The sequence below is a fragment of the Ranitomeya imitator genome, chromosome 1 (assembly GCF_032444005.1).
Source record: "Ranitomeya imitator isolate aRanImi1 chromosome 1, aRanImi1.pri, whole genome shotgun sequence".
NCBI classification, from domain to species: Eukaryota; Metazoa; Chordata; class Amphibia; order Anura; family Dendrobatidae; genus Ranitomeya; species Ranitomeya imitator.
The window spans coordinates 1,028,475,653-1,028,496,064 of NC_091282.1; the positions used below are offsets into that span (position 1 = coordinate 1,028,475,653).

The following is a 20,412-nucleotide window of genomic DNA, read 5'->3' on the forward strand; positions in this document are numbered from 1 at the left end:
AGACCTTACGAAATGTGTCCAGAAAAATCTGTATACTGGCAACTACCGGGTCATCCCGCTCCCATAAGGGGTTAACCCAGGACAGAGCTTCTCCCTCGAGATGGGACACAATAAAGGCCACCTTAGCACAATCAGAGGGATATTGCTGGGGTAGGAGCTCGAAGCGTAGACGGCACTGGTTCAAAAAACCGCGACACAATTTGGGATCGCCGCTGTATCGAGGGGGCTTTCCCAAACGAGGAGGAGGAAGGGGTACAGGATCTCGATGAGAGGCAGAAGCAGCGGCGGTAGACTGAAGAGAGTGAAGGCGGTCGTCGACCGATGCCATGTAAGTAAGAATATGGGACTGGGTATCTCGCTGCTGTGCGAGCTCCTGCTGGAGTCCCACCAGCAGAGGGGCGTTACCAGGATCCGAAATCTGTAGGGCGGTTAAACGAGAGTCCATAGACTTCATAACAGACATAATACGGGTCTGAATCTCCCGTAAGAACAACAACTCCTTCTGGGTTGCTGCGGAGGCACCAGCGGGGTCCATGGCTTGATTGTACTGTGACAATCTGACTGCACTCTGATGAAATCTGAGCGCAGTCCTATAGTGACCGTGAGGACGGAAGAACCGGACAGAGAGTGGACCCTCTGGGTCACGGTACTGATACACCCAGGGGCGAGCGAACCCGAGATGACAACCCCTATACAGGGATAGTTGGGGAGCAGGCCCGAGGGGAACAATACCGCAACAGCTGGCACCAAGAGGGACGGCTCTGGAAAGGACAGAAGGGAAGGACGGAAGTGGAGGAGAAATCCTGGGAATGAAAGTAAAAGGGAGAGGGGAGGAAGGGACGAACCAAGGGAGACAGGCTGGGAAAATGGAGGGAAGACAGGAGGAGAATGAGCCTGAGAAAACGGACCAGACCGGAGCAGAAAAGGATCTGAACCAGACAGGGCCAAACGAAGGTACAAACTGCACACAACAATCAGGCCCCTCCATTATGGAGGCGAGGCCTGATATAGCCCAAAGAAGTACCTGATTGGAGGAGACAGGAGCAGGGAGGGTCAGAAATGGTTAACTGGAGGAAGAAGTGCACGCCCGCGTCCTAAGGCGCATGTGTGGAGCAGGTACAGGACGGGAGGGAAGAGGAGCGCGCACCCCACGCCGAAATCCCCGAGCAGCAGGAAGAGGACGCGGGGAACCGGCGCGACACTGAGAGCGGCGAGGAGAAATGGAGAGAGCGGGACTGATAGGAGAAGCGGCCGCAGCGTCAGAGGAGGCCGGTATGACACAGGGTGGCCGCACTGCCCGCACAGGCGCAGAACGGAACCCGGCACCAGCGCTAGGACGGCAAATGCTCTATGCGCCTGCGCAAGGCAGAAGAGCAGAGCGCAGGCGCCGGAATTCACACAATAACAGTGCTGAGGGGGCGGCGAAAATCTACACAAGAGATGACTGACGGCAGTTGGACGCTTCTAAGAGGAGGCTTCAGTCCCGCCTCCATGGACAAAGACAGGTATTTCAGCAGAATTATAAATACATTTATTGTGGGAATAACAGAAACAAAAACTAAAAGAGCCACCTTGTTAGAATGCAGCATTACTGCTGCACAAGGTGGCTCTTTTAGTTTATAACGGCTGGAGGGGGTGACAGTGGCCCTTTAAAAACTCGAGTATAAGCCTAGGGTGGGAAATGCAGCAGCTACCGGTAAATGTCAAAAGTAAAAATAGATACCAATAAAAGTAAAATTAATTGAGACATCAGTAGGTTAAGTGTTTTTGAATATCCATATTGAAATCAGGAGCCCCATATAATGATCCATAAAGTTTATGATGGCCCCATAAGATACTCCATATTAAAATATGCCCCATATAATCCTGCATAAAGGTTAATAATGGCCCCATAAGATGGTCCATAGACACATTTGCCCAATATAATGCTGCAAAAATGCTGATTATGGCCCCATAAGATGCTCCATAAAGATATTTGCCCCATATACCGTAATGCTCCACAAACGTTAATTATGGCCCCATACAAACACTTGCCCCATATAGTGCTGCACAAACGTTATGGCCCCATAGATGCTCCATACAGACACTTGCCCCATATAGTACTGCACAAACTTTATGGCCCCATATAGTGCTGCACAAACGTTATGGCCCCATAGATGCTCCATACAGACACTTGCCCCATTTGCTGTTGCTGCGATAAAAAAAAATAAATCACATACTCACCGCTCAGTCGCTCAGGCCCCCGGCACTTTCAATATTCACCTGCTCCTCGTTCCGGCGCCACTCTGTTTTCAGCAGTGACGTTCAGGCAGAGGGCGCGCACTAACCACGTCACCGCGCCCTCTGACCTGAGCGTCACTGCTGAAGACGGAGCGGCGCCTGGAACGGGGAGAAGGTGAATATCGCGCAGCGCTCCCCTCCCCGTTATACTCACCTGCTCCTGGCACTGTGCAGTCCCTGCTTCCCCGACGCCGCAGCTTCCTCCTGTGCTGAGCGGTCACCGTTACCGCTCATTACAGTAATGAATATGCGGCTCCACCTCTATTGGAGGTGGAGCCACATATTCATTACTGTAATGAGCGGTACCATGTGACCGGAAAAAGCTGCCGGCGCTGGGGAAGCAGGGACTGCACAGCGCCAGGAGCAGGTGAGTATAATTAGACAGCCCCCGTTCCCCCTCCCGACCCCAGGGTATGACTCGAGTATAAGCCGAGAGGGTGACTTTCAGCCCAAAAAAGTGGTATATACGGTAATTAACCCCTTCCCGACCCATGACGCCACGTAGGCGTCATGAAAGTCGGTGCCAATCCGACCCATGACGCCTATGTGGCGTCATGGAAAGATCGCGTCCCTGCAGATCGGGTGAAAGGGTTAACTCCCATTTCACCCGATCTGCAGGGACAGGGGGAGTGGTAGTTTAGCCCGGGGGGGTGGCTTCACCCCCTCGTGGCTACGATCGCTCTGATCGCTGTTGAAAGTGAAACTGCCAATCAGAGCGATTTGTAATATTTCACCTATTATAACGGGTGAAATATTACAATCCAGCCATGGCCGATGCTGCAATATCATCGGCCATGGCTGGAAATACTAATGTGCCCCCACCCCACCGATCGCCCCCCCAGCCCCCTGATCTGGCCGGTACACTGCTCCGGCTCCCCTCCGTCCAGTGCTCCGCTCCCCCCCGTGCTCTTGTCCGCTCCCCCCGTGCTCCAATCACCCCCCCGTGCTCCAATCACCCCCCCTGCACTCCGATCCACCCCCCCCCCCCCGTGCTCCGTTACAGCCCCCGTGCTCCGTTAAAGCCCCCCGTGCTCCGTTCCACGCCTGCCGCACTCCGATTCCCCCCCCCCCCCCCCCCGTGCTCCGATCCCCCCCGTGGTCCCCCCCCCACCCTATCATACTTACCGATCCTGCCGGGGTCCCGTCCGTCTTCTCCCTGGGCGCCGCCATCTTCCAAAATGGCGGGCGCATGCGCAGTGCGCCCGCCGAATCTGCCGGCCGGCAGATTCGTTCCAAAGTGCGTTTTGATCACTGAGATATAAACTATCTCAGTGATCAATCTCAGTGATCAAAATAAAAAAAATAATAAATGACCCCCCCCCTTTGTCACCCCCATAGGTAGGGACAATAAAAAAATAAAGACATTTTTTTTTTCCACTAATGTTAGAATAGGGTTAGGGGTAGGGTTAGGGGTAGGGTTAGGGGTAGGGGTAGGGTTAGGGCTAGGGCTAGGGCTTCGGTATGTGCACACGTATTCTGGTCCTCTGCGGATTTTTCCGCTGCGGATTTGATAAATCCGCAGTGCTAAACCGCTGCGGCTTTATGGCGGATTTACCGCTTTTTTTTCTGCGCATTTCACTGCGGTTTTACAATTGCGATTTTCTATTGGAGCAGTTGTAAAACCACTGCGGAATCCGCAGAAAGAAGTGACATGCTGCGGAATGTAAACCGCTGCGTTTCCGTGCAGTTTTTCCGCAGCATGTGTACAGCGATTTTTGTTTCCCGTAGGTTTACATTGAACTGTAAACTCATGGGAAACTGCTGCGGATCCGCAGCGTGTGCACATACCTTTAGAATTAGGCTATGTGCACACGGTGCGGATTTGGCTGCGGATTGGCCGCTGCGGATTCGCAGCAGTGTTCCATCAGGTTTACAGTACCATGTAAACATATGAAAAACCAAATCCGCTGTGCCCATGGTGCGGAAAATACCGCGCGGAAACGCTGTGTTGTATTTTCCGCAGCATGTCAATTCTTTGTGCGGATTCCGCAGTGTTTTACACCTGTTCCTCAATAGGAATCCGCAGGTGAAATCCGCACAAAAAACACTGGAAATCCGCGGAAAATCCGCAGGTAAAACACAGTGCCTTTTACCCGCGGATTTTTCAAAAATGGTGCGGAAATATCTCACACGAATCCGCAACGTGGGCACATAGCCTTAGGGCTAGGGTTGGAATTAGGGTTGTGGTTAGGGTTGTGATTAGGGTTATGGCTACAGTTGGGATTAGGGTTAGGGGTGCGGGGGGGTTAGTGTTGGAGGTAGAATTGAGGGGTTACCACTGTTTAGGCACATCAGGGGTCTCCAAACGCAACATGGCACCACCATTGATTCCAGCCAATCTCGTATTCAAAAAGTCAAATGGTGCTCCCTCACTTCCGAGCCCCGACGTGTGCCCAAACAGTGGTTTACCCCCACATATGGGGTATCAGCATACTCAGGACAAACTGCGCAACAATTTCTGGGGTCCAATTTCTCCTGTTACCCTTGTGAATCTAAAAAAATGCTTGCTAAAACATCATTTTTGAGGAAAGAAAAATGATTTTTTATTTTCACGGCTCTGCATTATAAACTTCTATGAAGCACTTGGGGGTTCAAAGTGCTCACCACACATCTAGATAAGTTCCTTTGGGGGTCTAGTTTCCAAAATGGGGTCACTTGTGGGGGGTTTCTACTGTTAAGCCACATCAGGGGCTCTGCAAACGCAACGTGACGCCCACAGAGCATTCCATCAAAGTCTGCATTTCAAAACGTCACTACTTCACTTCCGAGCCCCGGCATGTGCCCAAACAGTGATTTACCCCCACATATGGGGTATCAGCGTACTCAGGAGAAACTGGACAACAACTTTTGGGGTCAAATTTCTCCTGTTACCCTTGGGAAAATTAAAAAATTCTGGGCTAAATAATTATTTTTGAGGAAAGAAAACGTATTTATTATTTTCATGGCTCTGCGTTATAAACTTCTGTGAAGCACTTGGGGGTTCAAAGTCCTCACCACACATCTAGATTAGTTCCTTTGGGGGTCTAGTTTCCAAAATGGGGTCATTTCTGGGGGATCTCCAATGTTTAGGCACACAGGGGCTCTCCAAACGTGACATGGTGTCCGCTAATGATTGGAGCTAATTTTCCATTTAAAAAGCCAAATGGCGTGCCATCCCTTCCGAGCCCTGCCGTGCGCCCAAACAGTGGTTTACCCCCACATATGGGGTATCAGCGTACTCAGGTCAAACTGGACAACAATATTTGGGGTCCAATTTCTCCTATTATCCTTGGCAAAATAGGAAATTCCAGGCTAAAAAAATCATTTTTGAGGAAAGAAAAATTATTTTTTATTTTCATGGCTCTGCGTTATAAACTTCTGTGAAGCACCTGGGGGTTTAAAGTGCTCAATATGCATCTAGATAAGTTCCTTGGGGGGTCTAGTTTCCAAAATGGGGTCACTTGTGGGGGAGCTCCAATGTTTAGGCACACAGGGGCTCTCCAAACGCGACATGGTATCCGCTAACAATTGGAGCTAATTTTCCATTCAAAAAGTCAAATGGCGCGCCTTCCCTTCCGAGCCCTGCCGAGTGCCCAAACAGTGGTTGACCCCCACATATGAGGTATCGGCGTACTCGGGAGCAATTGCCCAACAAATTTTATGATCCATTTTATCCTACTGCCCATGTGAAAATGAAAAAATTGAGGCGAAAAGAATTTTGTTGTGAAAAAAAAAGTACTTTTTCATTTTTACAGATCAATTTGTGAAGCACCTGAGGGTTTAAAGTGCTCACTAGGCATCTAAATAAGTTCCTTGGGGGGTCTAGTTTCCAAAATGGGGTCACTTGTGGGGGAGCTCCAATTTTTAGGCACACGGGGGCTCTCCAAACGTGACATGGTGTCCGCTAAAGAGTGGAGCCAATTTTTTATTCAAAAAGTCAAATGGCGCTCCTTCCCTTCCAAGCCCTGCCGTGCGCCCAAACAGTGGTTTACCCCCACATATGAGGTATCAGCGTACTCAGGACAAATTGGACAACAACTATCGTGGTTCAGTTTCTCCTTTTACCATTGGGAAAATAAAAAAATTGTTGCTAAAAGATAATTTTTGTGACTAAAAAGTTAAATGTTCATTTTTTCCTTCCATGTTGCTTCTGCTGCTGTGAAGCACCTGAAGGGTTAATAAACTTCTTGAATGTGGTTTTGAGTACCTTGAGGGGTGCAGTTTTTAGAATGGTGTCACTTTTGGGTATTTTAAGCCATATAGACCCCTCAAACTGACTTCAAATGTGAGGTGGTCCCTAAAAAAAATGGTTTTGTAAATTTCGTTGTAAAAATGAGAAATCGCTGGTCAAATTTTAACCCTTATAACTTCCTAACAAAAAAAAATTTTGTTTCCAAAATTGTGCTGATGTAAAGTAAACATGTGGGAAATGTTATTTATTAACTATTTTGTGTCACATATCTCTCTGGTTTAACAGAATAAAAATTCAAAATGTGAAAATTGCGAAATTTTCAAAATTTTCGCCAAATTTCCGTTTTTATCACAAATAAACGCAGAATTTATTGACCTAAATTTACCACTAACATGAAGCCCAATATGTCACGAAAAAACAATCTCAGAACCGCTAGGATCTGTTGAAGCGTTCCTGAGTTATTACCTCATAAAGGGACACTGGTCAGAATTGCAAAAAACGGCAAGGTCTTTAAGGTCAAAATAGGCTGGGTCATGAAGGGGTTAAAAAAAAAAAAAGGGGGGGGGAGGCACTTTTAAGCAAATTCTAGTTAAATCCTAGCCTATGAGATCCTCAGTAGAATAAGTAAGAATTATTGGATCTCTTCTGCACCCAAAAGTAATAAACATTGGTATAAGTAGTTTTTATGGGCTGTGTGTCTGTAGGCACCTGACAAAGACATAGTTGGCATGCGTTGTGCAATTTTTATTTTTTTAAAGTTCCAATTTGAATATGTTCCATTTTATTAGTATGTGAATACACTTTTTTGCACCCTGAGTGCTGGATTGTAATTACAGCAAATACAATTTTTTTTAATGAGTTTGCTGAATTTTTCTCAACATTTAAACACACAAATTAGGACCCCTCCTACAAACGGAAGCGCCTCTGGATCTCCATTCCCTGCATCACATCCATGTAGATGAGTTTTTGGGCAAGGAAAGCAATTCCCACAGTCTATTGATGAGTAGCATGCCATTGAAAGGATTCAACCTGTCAAGTGATGCCTAGTATTATCCCTAGTCTGCACAACCTCCTCAGGTGAGCAAGATTAATCTTTACCCACATAAACCATTATATCACCATTTACTACGCTCAGAGAGTACTTTCCTCCTTACTAAATTTCTCGTAGCTAGGGTTTATCTATTTGTATATAATGAAAGTCTTGACAATCTGGCCAAGATGGGCAGGGAAGAGCTGGAGGGAGCCACCCGGAGGACTCTTGGCCACCTGCCCGGCTAGTCTTTCAAGAGATTACATTTCAGAGGAAACCACCGCTTACTGTGATGAGGGAGAACATCAGATCTCAGGTTGCCTAGGTCCGGACAGCATAAAACCACTGACAGGTTCAGTTTATATTTTGAAGAACTTGAAAAATAAATGGATATTAGGAACTAAAATCCACTGAAAGCAAGTACACAGTCAGAACAGTCTCAAAGGCCCATGATGTCAACTTGGAAATGGTTAAAGTTTATAAACTTCACAGTCCATAACTTACACTGCTAAAAATTGAAATACTGTTTAGTTAAGAAAAGTCAAAACATGAAGAAAAAAAGAAACCTACCCGAATCTCTTGAAGGTTGTGGAAGTTGTTCCCCACTCTGACCGAGATTTTGCTTGGTGTGTAGCTCTCATCCGACTTGTAATCAGCATAAATACATAAGGCCTTCACAGTAGTCTTTCTTCTGGAAAGCCAGAAAAATAAAGCAATGCAACCACATTCAGAGCTCATTAAAATGCTTCAGTAGCGTAATAAAACCATAGCCACCGTGTACTTTTCTGCTGTAAATAATCAGTAAAGAATTGGCACATGCGGGCATATGGAAGCGGTTCCACTACACAATACACTGCAGGATGTTTCGGAAGTGCGGTAATTAGGAGACCATGGAAGGAAAATAATCATTTCAGGACTATTGTGCAACTCTATAAAACAAGATCCTATTTACAACCTATTTATAACCTGTACATCAAAAGGGGTTTAATTAAAGGCGATCATAAAACCATATTTTACTCTGACAAAACACTAATTTAGGGACAAAATGAGCAATTAAGATAAAAGTGATAATGTTTTTATAACAGCAATCATAGATACCGCATATACTCGAGCATGAGCCGAGAATTTCAGCCCATTTTTTTAAGGCTGAAATTGCCCCTCTCGACTTATACTCGAGTCATACCCAGGGGGCGGCAGGGGAGGGGGTGCGGAGCTGTGCAATAAATACTCACCTGCTCCTGGCGCGGTCCCTGGTTCCCCCGGCGCCGCAGCGTTTTCCTGTAGTGAGCGGTCACATGGTACTGCTAATTACAGTAATGAATATGAACCCGACTCCACTCCCATAGGGGTGGAGCCGCATATTCATTACTGTAATGAGCGGTACCATGTGACCGCTCAATACAGGAAGAAGCTGTAGCGCCGGGGGAGCCAGGGACCGCGCCATGAGCAGGTGAATATAACGCAGTGCACGATATTCACCTGCTCCACGTTCCACCGCCGCCAGCCGCCGCGTCTTCCCTGTCCTCTGCACTGACACTCAGGTCAGAGGGCGCGATGACGAGATTAGTGTGCGCGCCGCCCTCTGCCTGAATGTCAGCGCGGAGGATGGAAGACACAGCTGCGCCTGGCGGCGGTGGAACGAGGAGCAGGTGACTATAGCAAGTGTCGGGGGCCTGAGAGGTGAGTATGTAACTTTTTTTTCTTTTTTTAATCCAGCAACAGCATATGGGGCAAATGACTGTATGGAGCATCTTATGGGGCCATAAGCAACGTTTGTGGAGCATTATATGGGGCAAATATCTTTATAGAGCATCTTATAGGGCCATAATCCGCATTTGAGCAGCATTATATAGGGCATATTTTAATATGGAGCATCTTATGGAGCCATCATAAACTTTATGGAGCATTATATGGGGCTCCTGATTCAATATGGATATTCAAAAACACTTAAACCTACTGATGTCTCAATTAATTTTACTTTTATTGGTATCTATTAGTATTTTTGACATTTACCGGTAGCTGCTGCATTTTCCACCGTAGGCTTATACTAGAGTCATTAAGTTTTCCCAGTTTTTTTGTGGCAAAATTAGGGGTCTCGGCCTATACTCGAGTATATACGGTAACTTACTATTACAGGGGTTTTCCCACTATGAAACAACCCAATAGTAAATGAAACCAGCGAGGAGTTACACACAAAAAAAAAACAAAAAAACACCAACACAAAATGTACTTACTGCGCCGACGCTACTCCTCCGTGCTCACAATCAACTTCCACGGGGGCAACAAAAAAACGCTGCAGCCAATCAGCGGTTGCTGATTGTTTATAGCAGTCACGTCATGCCCCAGCTGGTTGTGGATCCCAGGGACCAGCGTGGGACATACTACCAAGTTTCATATGGTCCCATTTAAAATGGTTCCCCAACACTAATAGGACAAGACTTCTTAAAATAATAACAATACATTTCTGTTCAGGAGTCCTCACCACAACATTTGTATCAGAAAATAAGATTTTAAATTAATTTTTTTCCTAATAAAACAAGAAGTTGAAAAAAACCTGTCGCCCTGCCTTCTGCTTGTGGATGAGACGGGAAGGAGGGTGTGACGCTGAATTTTTTTTAGAAATACCACCTACACGCAGCACACCCACATGGCAGAGAAGCATAGCAGCGTTTCTCCTGCCATGGCAGCTGGTCATATTGTCTGACCTACTTCATCACTTCGCTCCTGGACTCCTGTAGAAAGTAAAACATGGTATCTGCAGCTGTCTACTGATGAAGGCACTCCATTTAGGCCAGTTTCACACCACGATTTTTGGTGTCCGACATAACCCTTTGAATCACAAAGATAAATGAACGCAAACAGATAACTCAATGTCCACACAAGATACGATGGGTAAAACGAATGTCAGATAGGCATCCGTTTGACACAAGCTTGTGCAGATTTCCATTCGGATCTGTCTATTTTGCAGGACTAAAATAGGAAGTTCTGCTGCACCTTGAAAAAAAAAAAACAAACCCAAAAGCTAGACATCTAACTTTAGTCTACAGAAAACTGATGTAACCGTATTGCCTTATGTTTACATGCAGCCGCGGGACTCATTCCTCGAGCACACCCGAGATACTCAGATAACTCAGTATCAAGGCACGCTCGCTCATCACTACAAGCACGCCCCGTATAGGCCCAAAAAGACTCTTATTTCATATGCTGCATTAATAGGGGTCTATCTGTTCAGAATATTCACTGCAGGGGTTACCCTGTGTAAAGACGAGAATCTAGTTATGTCAGTGTTTTACAGATAAGTGCCTGCCAGCATTTTTTTCCCCTTTAAAGTTGAATGGTTTTTAAAAACAAAAATAACGACATATTATATTACAATGAGCCATGCTAAAAGAAAAAAGGAAGGGAGTAGGACTGCAGCATATATCGCAAGCAACTGATGAACGCATAGACCAGCAGCAGTAACGTGTAATCACAAATACACTTGTGGAAGTATTTGAGGGACTTTTACAGTACACGTCTATGTTCACACGTTGCGGTTTATGCAAATGTTAAGCTGCGTTTTACAGTACCAGCAAAAGCTATGACACTTCAGAAATCTCATGCTCGCACATTGGGGCTTTTTCTGACTGAATTGGAAAACTGCTTCAGCACTGTTTTCACCCACAGAAACCAATGAGTAAGTGCAAAAACGCAGGTATCAAGGTTTTGCTGCATTTTTGGTACAAAAACCTAATGAAGTTGCATTGTTTTTTTTTTCCACTAAACTTTACCAGCATGCACAACAGACAATAAAAACCCAGCAAAATCTGCTTTATGTAAGAACCCTATTTACTGCCAAGAGAGCAGGTATTGCTTGCATAAAAAAAAAAACGTAGTAAAAACGCAACGTGTGAACATAGCCTACCGTTGACCACATTGAAAGAGAAGTATACATTTTTTGATTCTATACATTTCAATTTTGAAGTAAAAAAAATTCTATTAATGTTCAAACATTGCAAAGTCAGGATTATAAGAGGAATGAATGAAACAAGATATTTACCGAAACTGAATGTTCACTAAATGAGGCTGAGATCCATCAGATTGCCAGTAAGTTTCAAGGTTATCATCTCGTAGCTGGTCGACACCAAAGCCTAAGAAAACAGAAAAAAGGCAAAATACCATCATCAACCAACAAATTTAGACAAGCCTTAATAAAAAAGGTACAAGAAAGCGAAATTCCAGGATTTTAATATTAAACAAACATAAAAATGTGTTCATTCATTAAAAGATATAACTTACACTTTTATTAAACAGTTTGTCAGGTCCAAACCTGTAAGTCTGCAGTCACTGAGTGTGTCACTGAGTGTGACTGCAGACTTATGAATTCCCCCAGTGCCCACACTGTGTGCAGCGGGGAGTCGCCATTCCACACCCGGGACCAGAAGATATGTATAAGTTATACATACTCCCAAAGCCACGCCCACTGACCGGGAGCATGTATAACTCACACATACCCTCCGCTACCGGGTCTGAAAAAGCGGAACCCCTGCAACGCACAGTGTGTCAGCTAGGGGGGGGGATTCGAATTCATAGATCTGCAGTCACACAGAGTGACTACAGACTAATCGGTTTGGACCGGACAACCCCTTTAACTACAGTGCCTAGGCCCGTACTCAGCAAACATTGTAACCATACTATACAGTGGCTTGCGATTTATCAGCACTAAACAGTCTAAGTTGGTGAAGTGAGAAAAATATAGGCATAAATTACATTTATGGGATCAAATAACTAAAACTTGGAAAGTGCATACGTAATTCTGAAAATTTCACAATTTCAAACTTTAAATTCTTGTGCCCTTAGACCAGAGAGTTATGTCACACAAAAGTAGTTAATAAATAACATTTCCCCACATGTCTACTTTACAGCAACAAAATTTACAAAACCATTTTTTGTTTTTTTTGGCACCATATCACATTTGAAGTGACTGAGGGTCTAAAGGTGCATCTCACAAATTTAGAATATCATCAAAAAGTTAATTTCAGTTCTTCAATACAAAAAGTGAAACTCATATTAAGTCATTACAAACAGAGTGATGTATTTCAAGTGTTTATTTCTGTTAATGTTGATGATTATGGCTTACAGACAATGAAAACCCAACAGTCATTATCTCAGTAAATTAGCATACTTTATGACATCAGCTTGAAAAATGACTTTAACCCCTTAAGCCCTGAGGGTGGTTTGCACGTTAATGACCGGGCCAATTTTTACAATTCTGACCACTGTCCCTTTATGAGGTTATAACTCTGGAACGCTTCAACGGATCTTGGCGATTCTGACATTGTTTTCTCGTGACGTATTGTACTTCATGTTACTGGTAAAATTTATTCGATATAACTTGCGTTTATTTGTGAAAAAAACGGGAATTTGGCGAAAATTTTGAAAATTTTGCAATTTTCCAACTTTGAATTTTCATACCCTTAACCCCTTCATGACCCAGCCTATTTTGACCTTAAAGACCTTGCCGTTTTTTGCAATTCTGACCAGTGTCCCTTTATGAGGTAATAACTCAGGAACGCTTCAACGGATCCTAGCGGTTCTGAGATTGTTTTTTCGTGACATATTGGGCTTCATGTTAGTGGTAAATTTAGGTCAATAAATTCTGCGTTTATTTGTGATAAAAATGGAAATTTGGCGAAAATTTTGAAAATTTCGCAATTTTCACAATTTGAATTTTTATTCTGTTAAACCAGAGAGTTATGTGACACAAAATAGTTAATAAATAACATTTCCCACACGTCTACTTTACATCAGCACAATTTTGGAAAAAAAAAATTTTCTTGCTAGGAAGTTATAAGGGTTAAAATTTGACCCGCGATTTCTCATTTTTACAACGAAATTTACAAAAACCATTTTTTTTTAGGGACCACCTCACATTTGAAGTCAGTTTGAGGGGTCTATATGGCTTAAAATACCCAAAAGTGACACCATTCTAAAAACTGCACCCCTCAAGGTACTCAAAACCACATTCAAGAAGTTTATTAACCCTTCAGGTGCTTCACAGCAGCAGAAGCAACATGGAAGGAAAAAATGAACATTTAACTTTTTAGTCACAAAAATTATCTTTTAGCAACAATTTTTTTGATTTCACAATGGTAAAAGGAGAAACTGAACCACGAAAGTTGTTGTCCAATTTGTCCTGAGTACGCTGATACCTCATATGTAGGGGTAAACCACTGTTTGTGCGCACGGCAGGGCTTGGAAGGGAAGGAGCGCCATTTGACTTTTTGAATGAAAAATTGGCTCCACTCTTTAGCGGACACCATGTCACGTTTGGAGAGCCCCCGTATGCCTAAAAATTGGAGCTCCCCCACAAGTGACCCCATTTTGGAAACTAGACACCCCAAGGAACTTATCTAGATGCATAGTGAGCACTTTGAACCCCCAGGTGCTTCACAAATTGATCCGTAAAAATGAAAAAGTAATTTTTTTTTTTTCACAAAAAAATTCTTTTAGCCTCATTTTTTTCATTTTCACATGGGCAACAGGATAAAATGGATCCTAAAATTTGTTGGGCAATTTCTCCTGAGTACACCGATACCTCACATGTGGGGGTAAACCACTGTTTGTGCGCACGGCAGGGCTCGGAAGGGAAGGAGCGCCATTTGACTTTTTGAATGGAAAATTAACTCCAATTGTTAGCGGACACCATGTCGCGTTTGGAGAGCCCCTGTGTGCCTAAACATTGGAGCTCCCCCACAAGTGACCCCATTTTGGAAACTAGACCCCCCAAGGAACTTATGTAGATGCATATTGAGCACTTTAAACCCCCAGGTGCTTCACAGAAGTTTATAACGCAGAGCCATGAAAATAAAAAATAATTTTTCTTTCCTCAAAAATGATTTTTTTGCCTGGAATTTCCTATTTTGCCAAGGGTATTAGGAGAAATTGGACCCCAAATGTAGTAGTCCAGTTTGTCCTGAGTACGCCGATACCCCATATGTGGGGGTGAACCACTGTTTGGGCGCACGGCAGGGCTCGGAAGGGAAGGCAAGCCATTTGGCTTTTTAAATGGAAAATTAGCTCCAATCATTAGCGGACACCATGTCACGTTTGGAGAGCCCTTGTGTGCCTAAACATTGGAGATCCCCCACAAATGACCCCATTTTGGAAACTAGACCCCCAAAGGAACTAATCTAGATGTGTGGTGAGGACTTTGAACCCCCAAGTGCTTCACAGAAGTTTATAACGCAGAGCCGTGAAAATAATAAATACGTTTTCTTTCCTCAAAAATAATTATTTAGCCCAGAATTTTTTATTTTCCCAAGGGTTACAGGAGAAATTGGACCCCAAAAGTTGTTGTCCAGTTTCTCCTGAGTACGCCGATACCCCATGTGTGGGGGTAAACCACTGTTTGGGCACACGTCGGGGCTCAGAAGGGAAGTGGTGACTTTTGAAATGCAGACTTTGATGGAATGGTCTGCGGGTGTCACGTTGCGTTTGCAGAGCCCCTGGTGTGCCTAAACAGTAGAAACCCCCCACAAGTGACCCCATTTTAGAAACTAGACCCCCCAAGGAACTAATCTAGATGTGTGGTGAGGACTTTGAACCCCCAAGTGCTGCACAGACGTTTACAACGCAGAGCCGTGAAAATAAAAAATCATTTTTCTTTCCTCAAAAATTATGTTTAGCAAGTATTTTTTTTATTTTCACAAGGGTAACAGGAGAAATTGGACCCCAGTAATTGTTGCGCAGTTTGTCCTGAGTATGCTGGTACCCCATATGTGGGGGTAAACCACTGTTTGGGCACACGTCGGGGCTCGGAAGTGAGGGAGCACCATTTGACTTTTTGAATACAAGATTGGCTGGAATCAATGGTGGCGCCATGTTGCGTTTGGAGACCCCTGATGTGCCTAAACCAGGGTGGATAAAAATCAATGTTTTTTTTTTTAAAAAATCAAAAAAAAAAAAAGAAAAAAATCGGATTTTTTTTTATTTAAATCGGATTTTTTTCAATAAACTGCTTTTTGAGGAATGTTACAACATGAACAGAGTTGAGAAAAAGACCTTAATCCTATTGTTCTACAAACCTATGAATACAGAATCAACCCCTTCAGTGCCAAGTCCAAGAAGTTAGACAATATGTTTCTGATTGTTTGGAGTGGAATAGATCTGCACAACACAAGAAGAATGTGAATCTAAGTGTGAGGAGGAGGAAGGGCAAGCAGACAAGAAAATGAAAGTGAAACTTTGAGCACAATACTGCAGCATAGCCACAGACAGACAAGTCTGGATCTGTTTGTGTGTACGATCTGAGGTTTATTACATTCTTTCCTTATAATGGCAGCAGGGCGTAAAAGAGACCCAGTTTGGGAATATTTTAATGAAGCTCCTTCGCCTATCGATAAGGCAGGCATGCGTGCAAAATGCAAACGATGCAGCATGCCTGCCTTACCGATAGGCGAAGGAGCTTCATTAAAATATTCCCAAACTGGGTCTCTTTTACGGCCTGCTGCCATTATAAGGAAAGAATGTAATAAACCTCAGATCGTACACACAAACAGATCCAGACTTGTCTGTCTGTGGCTATGCTGCAGTATTGTGCTCAAAGTTTCACTTTCATTTTCTTGTCTGCTTGCCCTTCCTCCTCCTCGCACTTAGATTCACATTCTTCTTGTGTTGTGCAGATCTATTCCACTCCAAACAATCAGAAACATATTGTCTAACTTCTTGGACTTGGCACTGAAGGGGTTGATTCTGTATTCATAGGTTTGTAGAACAATAGGATTAAGGTCTTTTTCTCAACTCTGTTCATGTTGTAACATTCCTCAAAAAGCAGTTTATTGAAAAAAATCCGATTTAAATAAAAAAAAATCCGATTTTTTTTTTTTTGATTTTTAAAAAAAAAAAACATTGATTTTTATCCACCCTGGTTTAGGCACATCAGGGGTCTCCAAACGCAACATGGCGCCACCATTGATTCCAGCCAATCTTGTATTCAAAAAGTCAAATGGTGCTCCCTCACTTCCGAGCCCCGACGTGTGCCCAAACAGTGGTTTACCCCCACATATGGGGTACCAGCATACTCAGGACAAACTGCGCAACAATTACTGGGGTCCAATTTCTCCTGTTACCCTTGTGAAAATAAAAAAAATACTTGCTAAACATAATTTTTGAGGAAAGAAAAATGATTTTTTATTTTCACGGCTCTGCGTTGTAAACGTCTGTGCAGCACTTGGGGGTTCAAAGTCCTCACCACACATCTAGATTAGTTCCTTGGGGGGTCTAGTTTCTAAAATGGGGTCACTTGTGGGGGGTTTCTACTGTTTAGGCACACCAGGGGCTCTGCAAACGCAACGTGACACCCGCAGACCATTCCATCAAAGTCTGCATTTCAAAAGTCACCACTTCCCTTCTGAGCCCCGACGTGTGCCCAAACAGTGGTTTACCCCCACACATGGGGTATCGGCGTACTCAGGAGAAACTGGACAACAACTTTTGGGGTCCAATTTCTCCTGTAACCCTGTTTGCATTTTGCACGCATGCCTGCCTTATCGATAGGCGAAGGAGCTTCATTAAAATATTCCCAAACTGGGTCTCTTTTACGCCCTGCTGCCATTATAAGGAAAGAATGTAATAAACCTCAGATCCTACACACAAACAGATCCAGACTTGTCTGTCTGTGGCTATGCTGCAGTATTGTGCTCAAAGTTTCACTTTCATTTTCCTGTCTGCTTGCCCTTCCTCCTCCTCACACTTAGATTCACATTCTTCTTGTGTTGTGCAGATCTATTCCACTCCAAACAATCAGAAACATATTGTCTAACTTCTTGGACTTGGCACTGAAGGGGTTGATTCTGTATTCATAGGTTTGTAGAACAATAGGATTAAGGTCTTTTTCTCAACTCGGTTCATGTTGTAACATTTTTGCCGTGAAGAAGAGGCTGGGACCTCTGCGGAGTCAAATTCAGTTAGGTAGAAACTTTGATTTAAATCACTGATTTAAATCAAGCCTTACTGACTAGTGATTTAAATCGTGATTTAAATCAGTTACATTTAAATCAAATCCACCCTGGCCTAAACAGTGGAAACCCCTCAATTCTACCTCCAATACTAACCCCAACACACCCCTAAACCTAATCCCAACTGTAGCCATAACCCTAATCACAACCCTAACCACAACCCTAACCGCAACACACCCCTAACCCTAACCACAACCCTAATTCCAACCCAACCCTAACCCTAAGGCTATGTGCCCACGTTGCGGATTCATGTGAGATTTTTCAGCATCATTTTTGAAAAATCCGTGGGTAAAAGGCACTGCGTTTTACCTGCGGATTTACCGTGGATTTCCAGTGTTTTTTGTGCGGATTTCACCTGTGGATTCCTATTGAGGAACAGGTGTAAAACGCCGCGGAATCCGCACAAAGAAATGACATGCTGTGGAAAATACGACTCAGCGTTTCCACGTGGTATTTTCCGCACCATGGGCACAGCGGATTTGGTTTTCCATAGGTTTACATGGTACTGTAAACCTGATGGAACACTGCTGCGAATCTGCAGCGGCCAATCCGCTGCGGATCCGCAGCCAAATCCGCACCGTGTGCACATGGCCTAATTCTAAAGGTATGTGCACACGCTGCGGAAAATGCTGAGGATCCGCAGCAGTTTCCCATGAGTTTACAGTTCAATGTAAACCTATGGAAAACAAAAATCGCTGCACACATGCTGCAGAAAAACTGCACGGAAACGCAGCGGTTTACATTCCGCAGCATGTCGCTTCTTTCTGCGGATTCCACAGCGGTTTTACAACTGCTCCAATAGAAAATCGCAGTTGTAAAACTTCAGTGAAATGCGCAGAAAAACCGCGGTAAATCTGCCATAAATCCGCAGCGGTTTAGCACTGCGGATTTATCAAATCCGCAGAGGACCAGAATACGTGTGCACATACCGAAACCCTAACCCTACCCCTAACCCTAGTTCTTACCCCAACCTTCATGGAAGGGAAAAAAAAAAAATCTTTATTTTATTATTGTCCCTACCTATGGGGGTGACAAAGGGGGGGGGGGGGGGGGGGTCATTCAGTATTTTTTTTATTTTGATCACTGCGATAGGTTTTATCGCAGTGATCAAAATGCACTTGAAACGAATCTGCCGGCCGGCAGATTCGGCGGGCGCACTGCGCATGCGCCCGCCATTTTGGAAGATGGCGGCGCCCAGGAAAGAAGACGGACGGACCACGGGAGGCTCGGTAAGTATGATGGGGTGGGGGGGAGCACAGGGGGTGGATCGGAGCATGGGGAGGTAAATCGGAGCACGGGGGGGTGGATCGGAGCACGGGGGGGGTGCACTGGAGCATCGGGGGGTGGATCGGACTGCAGGGGGGGTGGATCGGACTGCAGGGGGGGTGGATCGGACTGCTGGGGGGGGTGGATCGGAGCACGGGGGGGTGCACTGGAGCATCGGGGGGTGGATCGGACTGCAGGGGGGGTGGATCGGACTGCAGGGGGGGTGGATCGGACTGCTGGGGGGGGTGGTTGGAGCACGGGGGTGGGATTGGAGCACGGGGGTGAGCGGACAAGAGCATGGGGGTGAGCGGACAGGAGGACGGAGGGGAGCGGAGCAGTGTAAAGGACAGATCGGAGGGCTGGGGGGGGCGATCGGTGGCGGTGGCGGGGTGCAGACCAGTGTTTCCAGCCATGGCCGATGATATTGCAGCATCGGCCATGGCTGGATTGTAATATTTCACCAGTTATAATAGGTGAAATATTACAAATCGCTCTGATTGGCTGTTGAAAGTGAAACTGCCAATCAGAGCGATCGTAGCCACGGGGGGGGGGGGGGGGGGGGGGTTGAAGCCACCCCCCCTGGGCTGTACTACCACTCCCCCTGTCCCTGCAGATCGGGTGAAATGGGAGTTAACCCTTTCACCGGATCTGCAGGGATGCGATCATTCTGTGACACAGCATATGCGTCACAGGTCGGATTGGCACCGACTTTCATGACGCATACGCTGTGTCACAGGTCGGGAAGGGGTTAAATCACAGAGATATGTCATGCAAAATACTTAATAAGTAACATTTCCCACATGTCTACTTTACATCAGCACAATTTTGGAACCAACATTTTTTTTTTTGTTAGGGAGTTATAAGGGTTAAAAGTTGACCAGCAATTTCTCATTTTTGCAACACCATTTTTTTTTTTAGGGACCACATCTCATTTGAAGTCATTTTGAGGGGTCTATATGATAGAAAATACCCAAGTGTGGCACCATTCTAAAAACTGCACCCCTCAAGGTTCTCAAAACCACATTCAAGAAGTTTATTAACCCTTCAGGTGTTTTACAGGAATTTTTGGAATGTTTAAATAAAAATGAACATTTAACTTTTTTTCACACAAAATTTATTTCAGCTCCAATTTGTTTTATTTTACCAAGGGTAACAGGAGAAAATGGACCCCAAAAGTTGTTGTACAATTTGTCCTGAGTACGTTGATACCCCATATGTGGGGATAAACCACTGTTTGAGTGCATGGCAGAGCTCGGAAGGAAAGGAGCGCCATTTGACTTTTCAATGCAAAATTGACTGGAATTGAGATGGGACGCCATGTTGCGTTTGGAGAGCCCCTGATGTGCCTAAACATTGTAACCACCCAAAAGTGACACCATTTTGGAAAGTAGACGCCCTAAGGAACTTATCTAGATGTGTTTTGAGAGCTTTGAGCCCCCAAGTGTTTCACTACAGTTTATAACGCAGAGCCGTGAAAATAAAAATTCTTTTTTTTTTCACAAAAATGATTTTCTAGCCCCCAGTTATGTATTTTTACAAGGGTAACAGGATAAATTGGACCCCAAAAGTTGTTGTCCAATTTGTCCTGTGTACGCCGATACCCCATATGTGGGGGGGAAGCACTGTTTGGGCGCATGGCAGAGCTCGGAAGGGAAGGAGCGCCATTT

At 44.8% G+C, this 20,412-nt stretch overlaps 1 protein-coding gene across 3 annotated transcripts in view; it reads right to left on the reverse strand.

Annotated features, from left to right (window-relative positions):
- The window catches only part of ANAPC10 (anaphase promoting complex subunit 10), a 134,060-nt gene that overhangs the window by 93,399 nt on the left and 20,249 nt on the right, over positions 1-20,412 (reverse strand). For all 3 annotated transcript variants that reach the window (XM_069744020.1, XM_069744019.1, XM_069744021.1), the window contains 2 exons: positions 11,521-11,611; positions 8,052-8,172 (listed from right to left, as the gene is read on the reverse strand). In XM_069744020.1, coding sequence (XP_069600121.1) covers positions 8,052-8,172; positions 11,521-11,611 — 212 coding nt within the window. The remainder of the gene's footprint in view (positions 1-8,051; positions 8,173-11,520; positions 11,612-20,412) is intronic.